This window comes from Cariama cristata, unplaced genomic scaffold, assembly GCF_000690535.1.
Source record: "Cariama cristata isolate BGI_N322 unplaced genomic scaffold, ASM69053v1 scaffold18359, whole genome shotgun sequence".
NCBI classification, from domain to species: Eukaryota; Metazoa; Chordata; class Aves; order Cariamiformes; family Cariamidae; genus Cariama; species Cariama cristata.
Window position 1 is genome coordinate 15,214 of NW_009635457.1, and position 10,697 is coordinate 25,910.

The 10,697-nt window shown below is 40.8% G+C and overlaps 1 protein-coding gene across 1 annotated transcript; it reads left to right on the forward strand.

Moving 5' to 3' along the window:
* Window positions 1-722: 722 nt before the first annotated feature.
* Window positions 723-10,178, forward strand: LOC104167337 (the record flags this gene model as incomplete). Its single annotated transcript, XM_009707568.1, has 17 exons — window positions 723-745; window positions 997-1,049; window positions 1,476-1,568; window positions 2,942-3,069; window positions 3,754-3,897; window positions 4,593-4,676; window positions 5,239-5,406; window positions 5,475-5,571; window positions 5,660-5,883; window positions 6,732-6,885; window positions 6,961-7,169; window positions 7,253-7,370; window positions 7,538-7,743; window positions 8,203-8,320; window positions 8,991-9,160; window positions 9,900-9,973; window positions 10,051-10,178. Coding segments are annotated over exons 1-17 (2,191 nt in total), but the record flags the coding sequence as incomplete, so codon positions are not given.
* Between the last annotated feature and the right edge of the window lie 519 nt (window positions 10,179-10,697).

Consider the following 10,697-nt stretch of genomic DNA (forward strand, 5'->3'; position numbering starts at 1 on the left):
AGGTATCACTTCTCTGTCTTTGGCACACAGCAAAGGCAAGGTCCTTTACACCAATCTGTTTGTGGTCTGACCCACTCCTCTACAGTTTTGGGGTTAATTTTCCCCAAATTTGGGGATAATTTCTGGTCTAGGTGTCTCACTGATCACCCAGTGGATGAGTTCTTCATTTAGTTTGTGACACCCATCATTCCCCAGCTAGGTTCAGTTTTACTGCTAGTTTTGGCCACTTACCTTAAAGGTCAACAATTCATTCCTTTTTTTGTTACACCAATTGCCTTAAAACTGCATTTTACACATTCGCCTCTGGCAGACTTCAGATACCTAAGGAAGGCTATGTAAAATCCTCCACAAACGAAACAGGGTGAAAAGAAGTAACTCCAAAAAAAAATTAATTACCACATGTTTTACCAGAACAGTGTCAGTTATCCCACTGTCCCCTGACAACCTGCTAGTTGGGAGCTGACAGCCATGCACCTGAAGGGATCTAGGTAGGAGCAAATTTAATCAGCAAAGCAAATGAACAGGTGATGTGAATTATAGGTCTGTAGTTAGGAGGGTAAACAGCTGAAAATGAGTGTCATCAATATAAAGGTGGCAGCCTTTCTATTTAACTTCAGCCTATGAGAAGCTAGAAAGACTTTGATTTCTAGGCAAAACTGGTGGAGGTTTTTGTTCATGTGTGACTATAAGGCAAAAAGTGCTACAGGCTGAGTAAGTGCACAATGGAGCTGAGCCTGGTGCAGAGGTGAGAGCTTCATGGATGTTAAACATAAATGGTCCTACTCAAGGTGTTAAATATATTAACTTCTCTGATTTACCTTCCCTAAATTTCTAGTGGTGGCCAAGGAAATCCCATTTTGCAATTACCAAGCTAGATCTGTAGCTCTAAGATTAAGAACAGTTTAATATCCAGACTGGAACCTTCTGAGCACAGAAATTTGTTAGCAAACTGTTAGTAGCGGCTTCAGCTGTGACAATCCCTTTCTTCTCTTACAGGTTGTTATTAATAGGGATATTAATCTTGGAAACATGGACCCAAGAGAGATCAGGTAATGCTGCTGTAAACTGCTTTCATGTAACAATCTCCAGGTTTTTTCATAGGTGATGTTGGAGTGTGTGTGTTTCAGAAGTCTGATGCTCTATTTTATTTCATTTAAGGTATTCAGATTCGGGCAGCCAATTCAGTACTTTCTTGTCCTTATTCCAAAATCCTGTTTCCATGACTGGCTGTTGCAGGTAGAATTGCCAGCTGACCAGACACAGTTACCACTGGAATACTGATTTCAGGGCTGGCTTTTCTCTTGGAAGTATTGCTGGTTACAAAAAAAAACCAGCTCTAACACCTCCTTACCGGTGATGCTGGAATTTGACTGTTACAGCACTGACTTTATAAAGCAATCTGGGAAGTAACAGGTTTATGTTTGCACGTTACCTTTAATTCCCTACTTACTAGCCTTTCAATACCTTCAACACAGGACCTGTGAGTTCAGAGTGCTTGGGGAACCTTTTGCGTATAAGACTGAGTGCAGCATACTTTGAAGACAAATATTTATCTTTTTCTGTTGTTGGTAAGTTGATACAGAGGAGTTTGGAGAGGGGATCACACAGGGTGAAATGTTTAAAATTCTCTGAGGTCTTCCTATACTAGAATTCTCTGCATTATTCTAACCTTATAGAGCTTGGTAGGTTGCACCTTATTGTAAGTAACAGCCAAATGCCACTTTTAATTCTGTATAACCTATCCTGTAGCCTTGTTGAGCAATAACTTAGCACTATCAAGTCTAATCATATCTGTCTTTGGACTCAAATTGAGATGCACATGGGAGTTGGTAGTTTCTAGGCATATTAATGCTGGTTGATTTCTCTCCTTGTAAAAATGTTCCCCAGAAACAGCACATACTATTCTGAAAATTCACTAGCTGAAGCTGGCACAACATCACTGGTTTTGCACTAGCGGCTTTCCACCTTCTTGGTTAAGCTAAGGGACCTGGTGGAGGCACATAAATTCTTAATGAAGTTAAGAAATATCAGCTGAGCCCTCTGGCCATGGGCTTGGTAATTAACAAGTGCTGCATTTGAGTGAAAAGTATCACAGAGTGCCCTGGAAGGGCAGAGTGAGATAACTTTTGGGCTATAAACATCATCAGATGTAAGATTATATGCATAAAATGTAAACTCAGCCTTGAACTAGCTCTCCATGCTAGTTAGCTGTCTAACTAGATATAGTCCATAACATAACATCCATCTGTCTAGAATGTTAAACTTGTGTAAAAACCCACTTAAAGTATGTTCTTTGTTCAGGTTGTCTTCATCCATATGTAAAAACACTCCACAATTGTGATACGTACAGCTTGAAAGTGTAAAGCAGTTCTTCTTGGAAAAGAGAGATTTTTTTTTTTTTTAAAAAAAAAAAAAGCCCACAAAGACAGTTTTGTAGCCTATAAAATTCCAAGCTGAGCTTTAGTGTTCTTGTCATCCTGGTAAGACCCCTGAAGAAACTCAGACCAGGCAGGCATCAGAGAGAAACATGGGCCTGTGCCAGCCCCAGAAAACACTCCTGCTGTTGCTAGGTTGTCATCATCTGTCAATCCTGATGACTTTGACACTGGTGACCTAACTGATTGTTCTGTGCTTACTGGGGTTTTTGCCCCTTCAGGATTCAGTATCTCTACACTCTGGAGATTTTTTTTCATCTTCAGTCCTTGAGCTGCTAGTGCTCCCTGTGCCAGTCTGTCTGTAATTTCACCTTTCTTACTTTCTACAGACTTTATTACAGCTCTTTTTCACCACTTTGCAATTCTGTTATGTCTGAGCCCAGGGTACGTAGCTGGGCTGCATTGAAGCAAGGTCAGCTGAACCCTGGGACAAGGGCAGCTTGCTGAGGGAGGTTGCAGAGCAGGAGTTATGTCCATTAATACTACTCTTCCTTAATTGCCCATAGATCAATCTGGCATAGCCTGGGAGCTAGATGGGGCCATGGCATCAAAGTGTGGCTATACAGTAACTTACAGCAATTGGAGTAACATTGAGTTTCGTGCTTCTGCACTAAGCTGCCATTCTCACTTAGAGGTAAGTCTATTATAGGCATTTTGACCACGGTGCTGCTGTATATGACCTTTATGCAAAAGATTACCAAATTATTGATAGGTATTAATTGAGATGTCATAACATCTTCAACATCTATTAACAGAAAATTATTTAATTCTCCCTGAATGTATCCAGAGGTCTGAGAATATTCTGTGGTATTGACGTTTGAATGTCCTACAGCAAAGCACAGATGAACACATGAAGAAGCACATATGCATTTGAAGGGCAACTGCTTTCTCTTGGATAGGAATAGGGAATTCTGTCTGACAGCTGTGTTGCATTCTGCTCTAGTATTTGGTGTCTGAGATGCTAGTGTAAAAGCTCAAAAGCTTTGACTGCTTGTGTGCTTGCTCACTGCTACTACATCATAAAACACAAGATCAGCTATATTTTAGGGATAATTTTTTTTTTTTGTCCAGCTCTGGGGCTATGTGAAAGGTTGAAGCTGTTCCCCAAAGTATTTATGTTGCTATGTAGCTACACACCTATACGCATATAGCCTATGTAGTTAACCAAGTAGAAAACAATAATGCTTCAGCATCGAGTTTCTCTTCTATGCAGAAGCTGGTGGGTAGATTTTGTAAGCTACTTTGAATTCAGAAGGGTAGGTGGTGTCTAACTAGGAAAAATTGGTCTAACAAGCAAGTGTTCCCTGTGTCCATGCAGAAAGATGTGTTCACAGTAACTTTACAAATCAAAGCATCACATACTCCTGATATGAAAAATGCTGCAACTCATCTGAAAAGTGCTAGTTGCCATCATGGCCCATGGAGTCTGAGAGAGTTAGTATGTGAAACTAACTACATGGAGGTAAGTACTGGAACTGCTTATGGGAAGGTTCTTAAAGTAAGGCAAGGAAGCAAGTACTGGAAGATGCTGTCTTTGGAAACTGATTAGATGCTAGGAATGTGTATTGGAAACAGGATTTGAATGCCCTACTATGAACAGCTAACTAGTGAATGCACAGCATGTATCTTGACTTTAGTGATTCATTTCTATTATGCTTAGCCTACTAGCTGGTATTGATAGCCAATAAAGTTGTGAAATAGTATTCAAAAGGTTGAGCTAATGGATTGAACTCACTGAATGTTACCTCAACAAATCTTATTTGAGATGATAATGGAAATGTATACTTTCTGAAGGAAGTTTCCGTACTGAATTTGCTAGGGAGAAATGCAGACGGGAAAAAAGGACTCCTCTTTGAAGAGGACATGGGAGACAAGAACAAATTTCTGGCTTTAACTGGAAGTAGAAATGGGAAGATATGCAGAAAATAAAAAGAAGCTGAAATCAAGTGGACTATAAATAATGCACCATGCATGACGGCATTTTATGTCATCATTTTTTACTTGAAGGGTGGGGTGGACCCAGCTCCATTTAGGAAATGCTGGTCTCCCTTCTCAATCTTACATTGTTCTGAAAGTACTGAAAAAGATTTGTACGGTGTTGAAGGCAAAAGAGTAAGTGCTACCAGCAAACACCTTACAGTGGCTTTTTCCCTTCAGGTTTCTATCAGGAGGGAGGTTCCACAATCTGTAAAAGACTTCATTCAAGGTGAATATGAGGACTGGACTCTTGCCTTTCCAGAGGTAAAACTACAGGTTTTTTCCTAGTAAAAGCTAATGCTACTTCTGGCACAACATCTTTCTATTCTATGTCCACACAGTACAAAATGTTCTTTCAAAAAGCACTTAAGTGGGAAGAGCAGAACTCATGTACCAAGTGTTTTTAGCATAGAGACTTTATATGTTAGAGATATAGACAGCTGTAGGTGATGTCTCCAAGGAAGAAATGGAAGCTAGTTTATCAAAGGGCCTGGAAATCAAGTCTTCCCCAGGCAACAGACTGTGCAACAAAAACTATATCTAAGACCCCCTATGGGGCCCAGCAGTGAACTGTGGATAGGCTTTTTTTCTTGGACCCTATATATGCAATGCAGCAGTGCAGTTAATCTTCAATGTTCTTGCTACGGAAAGTTTTCTGTATGTGAGAGGCTGAGCAGGGGAAGGCTGGAGCAGTATAGCATTAGCAGTGTTTAGAATCAGGCAACAAAAACTGCTGGGCAGTTCAATACAATAAATGATTCAATATAGTAAATAAGCAGTTACTTTGAACAGAATGTTTAAACTGCTGATGAATTTGTCTGGGTAGGCAAAAGCAGAAGAAGCCTCAATATGGCAAATAGTGTTTCATCAGCCAGAAGAAAAAAAGGCTCTGCTTGTGAGTGATGCTTGGAGTGCAGGCTATGGACTCAACACCACAGATACCAGGGTTCTGCTGCGAGTACCATACACTGCTGCACAAACTCAGCTGGTTGAGGTTGGTATGCTCATTCTGGCCTAGCAAGCTGCCAGGATATGTAGGTCTAACTAGATCTCTTCCTACAGGCTCAGGGAATTACCTTTTCTACAGTAAGATCAAGTACATTTTATAAACAGCAATGGATGGTCCTGATGGTGGATACTGCTGTGGCGTGTCCTGTAGGTGAGAACTGTGCTCCAGTGCTTAAATGGACAGGGACTGACTTACAACTAGACTAATGAACTGACAGCTTTCATATCTTGTCCCTAAGATGGTGTGGACTACACTAACAAAACAATCATCTGGACTGTTCCAAAATATATTCAACCACTTTCTGCTGGAGCAACTAGCTTTAAGGATGTGCTTATTGAAGCTGGTGTGGATCTACACAAACTCTCTGCCAAAGAAATGGCTTCCAGAAAATACGTGTTATTGAATGACTTAAATGCAATTACAGTGAAGATACCAATAGGTGCAGAAGGTGGCTATTACAAGGTTAGTCATTTATGTTGACAGGTAAAGCACTCTTTCTGGTTTTCTTTTTTATTTTTTTTTTTTTTTTCTTGGAAGGAATAATTCTTTATCCTGTTCATTCCAAAGGAAGGATGGGGATGAAGGGGAAGAAAGGATATATTAAAAATAACAAAAGTCCTGACTAAAGACAGCTCTTGTAAGCACCACTTTGAAAAATTTCATTTCTTACAAGCACAGATGGTCAGAATCCTATATGAAACTGTTGATTTGTTGCCTTCCTCAGGTTAACACAGAGCTTTCACCTTTTAGTCCTGATGTCGTACTCCTTGGAGACGGTCCTAACTGGACTGCAAAACATGTGTGGCTTCTGTTGTATTTTACACAGACCATTTAAGAGAATAGGAACAACGCATTTGTCCACTAGACCATATGATACTGAGACGGGCTGAGACTATATATCTAAATCTAGTTGCTTGGAGTGAACTGAATCCTGGGCAAATGTAACAACTCAACTTCAAAGGAAGTTGCAGGAGGAGCCCTTTCACTGGTGAAAGTCCCATATTGCCTTGAAAGATGGGAGCATGGGATAATTTTCGAAGGGAAGTCTCTTGAGTATTCTGAAATAATCTTAAACTCTTAAGCAAAAATAGAGCCCATAACAGTGATATAGGAAGTATCACTTAAGAGTTCATGATTCCTTGAAGGTCGTGTTTCTTCAGTCTTCTCTCCCAGTATAAAAACAGGACCACAGGACTAAGAATAATAATTGTTTGCAGCTGTAGCTCTAGCTGGACCTTGAGATGCTACAATGCAACTTTAAAGTGATTTCCATCGAAGTTTTAATAAAGGATGTTGATGTGAAATTCTAGACTTCTGTGAGCAGTGGACGGCATGGAGCAAAATACACCATCAACCCCTTCTTGGAACATCAGTGGGAAGATAACAAATGGGGACTAACCAAGCATACTATCATCAAGGAAATAGAAACACCATTTGAACAAGTAGAACTTGCTATAACCAACAGTAAGTAACCTGACATTGAATTTATTGAAATTTTGGGTACTGATAAGAGCTTAATGTTACTGTGTTCTTTTTCAGACTCAAATCTGAGTGCAAGGCTAATGAATGTGACAGTGGGAATGTTCCTCCCAGATGTGGAGCTTGTGAACATAACCATTGAGGGGGCAACCGTTGCTGTAACTGAAGCTGTTCAGCATGGATATCTAACACATGAGATCAGATATGCTAATGGAAGCAAAACCTACGTGATACAAGTCCTATTTGATGCATCAAGCATTAAGAAAGAGGTGTGTACTAAGACACTGCAGCATGCTATGATATAGAAATGATATCACTTGGTGACTTTTGTTTCTAAATGTGATTTTCCTAGTACATGACAGCGGACATGAGAGCATACACCCTGAATGTCACACTTGCATTCATAATCCATCCAACAAGCGAGACCTTCGCTGTCCCAGTCATAACAGTGTCTGCTGTTAAAGATGCAGGTAAACTAGCAGAACTTGGGTAAAACTGTACCAGCCTGGCTGTGACTAACCTGGTTATGAACTCAGCTGTTAACTGGGCTAACTTCAGCCAGGAATGCTGTCAGTCTTCAATAGCCCTATTAAACTTTGACAGCTAGCATGTTGGCTGACTCTTGACTGTATTACAGTACTGCCCAGTGCAAGAGGGTTTTGTGATGAGAGGAACCTTTACCTCATTATCACTCATGGGAATGTGGACCAAAACTGGCTACCCTTCATCTCAGACTGGCCCCTGACACCAGAGGCTGCACAGAAGTACAATTACAGCCTGAGGGACAATGGCACTCACTTGGCAATCTCTGTCCCTTCTCTTTCTTCCCATGTGGACTATGAGGTAAGGATGTCAGTGTGTAGCAATCAAAAGACATGTTTTAGCTGTGAGCTATGAACATGACATGCTATGTCCTTGATGGTCATAAAATAAAACTTCCCTTTGAGATAAGCTTCAAAGGATTAATGGAGGACTATTTTCTGCCCTTAGAAGTACACTTTAATTTCACTTGGTTAATATTGACAGAAACAGTCAAGAAAAAAAACATTCTGCCAGTACTTTAAGGCTGAGCTATCTTTAATGGTGATTGTACATGCAATGGAGTTGGTATTTCACTCTCTTGCAAAATGACTGAAAAAGCTTATTGTGACTGCTTCTAGATTAAAGATCTCTCCTGTGGATTTGACTTTGATCAAGCACTAGTACCTTTGACTTGTGATAACCTACCCTCTTGGTTTTTGCATACTTTAGTTGAAAAGCGTGTCTCTATTCTCTTGTTTAACCTGTGATTGTCTTCTCTAGGATTTTCATACCTCTGGAATAAAGGCTTCACTCCACTTAACTTTGAAGGACAGCATCACCTTGGCTAATAGGAGGGACTTCTCAGTTTCCTGCAGACTTTCACCTTCAGAGCTAATAGGTAATACCATGTTCAGGATTAGCTGTTAATGCTCTTTGAGTTGCATAACTAGGTCACACAAGCCCATGCATTCTGAAGTGTTTTCAGAGTTTATACTTGTGTGACACTCTATCTTCCTATCAGATTTCCTACAAAGTAATGTGCTACAAGGCAAGTCAAATTACAGATTGGAGTGACTATCCTATCTAGTAGAGGAGGTGGGAAACTCCTACTTACCCTCACACCTCCAAAAGCATGAAACTTTTTGAAAGGAGTTTGGGGATTGGTTTGGGGTTTTTGTTTTGGGTTGGTGAGGGGGGTTTTTTTGGGGGGGAGGGCGTTAGGGGTAGAGAGGGTCAGTTTATAAATTAGTCATTCCAAAGCTACTCATCTGGATTAAATGCATTGAGATTCTTGGCTAAAAAAATCCCTTTGGGAGAGGTGAGACCTCTTGGGAGGAAAAAGGTGAGTGCAGTCACAGACTTCACCCATGTAGTGCACATTCTACTAGCAGTTAGCTTGAAGAAAATCAAGTGTTGGTACTGAAGACAGTCTTGCTCAGAACTTAATCCTCATGAGCTGCCAAAACACTTGCCAGCAAATCCATACAGAACCTCTTCATTGTGCTAGGCTGCAGAATAAAAGAGCTTGAATCCTGATTTGTATAGAAAATCATATTTTTTTCTTTCAGAGTGCCTGCCCAATGGCACTGTAGTTATTACTGCGGTGAAGTTGGTAGGACTTGCAGACCTGGACACAAGCATGCTTGTCTTGAGGGACAGACAGTGCAAACCAAGTCTAGTGACAGAGAAGACCGCAACCTTCAAGTTCAATGTGAACACTTGTGGAACAAGTAGAAAGGTAAGGGCTTAGTCACGTGAAGTTCACTCTGCATTGGGGTAGGGTTATTACTAGAACGGGCAGAGGTTTAGAGCTGAGCAGAAGCTGCAAGAAGGTCACAGCTGACTTTTTGAGAAGCTAAATTCAGTTGAGCAGAAGTTCTTATTTGGTAAAAACAGTTCTCAAGGCCAGAGGTGCTTTCTGAAATTAGCCTCCGGTTTGACACCTCTGAATGTTTAGTAATGGACTTGAATGTGAGTTTATGCTGTTGACATATAGTTGTATGCCTTGCAAAAGCTGGTTAGGTGTTGCTAATGACTACCTGGCCCAAGACTAGAGTTGGTTCTGTTCCTGCCATCTGCGTATTGCATAAATAAAAAACAGACAGAATAACAAAGGGCCAGGTCATGCTCAAATTCAGGTCACCACAAAAGCAGCTTGCTTCTGGAAGTGTTGCATCTTATGCTAGGCACTGATTCTGTCAACTGGAACAACTGATCTCTTAGGCCCAGTGCACTTCTTTCTGGGGTGTTAGCTCATGTTCAAGGTATTGTTAGCTAATAATCTGTTTCTTCTTGACTATGGCATAACTGTCAGCTTCAGTTCAGTAGGCATAGGGCTGTTGGCCAGTTATTTCTGACCATTCCTAAGCATACTGTGCTCAGGGCAATCTGCCAGTCGAGTGAAGGGATGTGGATATTGTGTTAAAACCAAAGCAAACTCTAATGTAACTGTCCTGTTTGTAATATGTACCTTTCAGTTCAATAGCACAACTATGATATATGAAAATGAAGTACTCTATTTCAGACCTGGCAATGATACACCAGTATACCAGTAAGTGTCATTCCCTAGAAGAACATTGTCCAAGGTATATTGGTTTCTAAAATCTAATGCTAAACCTTTTCCGTCAGATTGAAATTTGTATGTTCATATGCAATCAAGCAGACTGTTGATGTCCGGTACGAATCTAAGAAGAACCCACCACCCAGTATTAAGCCAGGGTTTGGCGCTCTTTCTCTTTCAATGAAGCTTTTCAAAGGTAACACTTATGATCACACATCACAGAATCAGAGTGGTTAAGGTTGGAAGGGACCTCTGAAGGTCATCTTGTCCAACCCTCCTGCTTAAGCAGGGTCACCTAGAGCAGGTTGCCCAGGACCATGTCCAGGTGACTTCTGAATACCTCCAAGAATGAAGTGGAAATTTTAAGGCCTCTAATAGAGGTTTTCCATTCCGGAATGCAATACAAATGGTTGAGTATCTACAGTGGATCAGATTTAGCTTCACAAACACATGTGTGGCTTCCCTGTTCGTTTTGGGCATGCCAGAAGCTTTGTATAGTGGATGTCATGTCAGCTTCTCTCCCCTAGAAGCTCCCTAAGTGTTGCTAAGCAGAGTTAGCACTGACCAAAATAACTGTAACTTGTGTCAGAGAAGGAAGCTACATGTAATGCTACTGTAAAATGGCAACTACACTGGCAGAAAGGGCTAACTGAAGCCTGAGCCAAACCCTCACCCTGACTGGAGCATCTCTGATGCATTTATATATATATATATA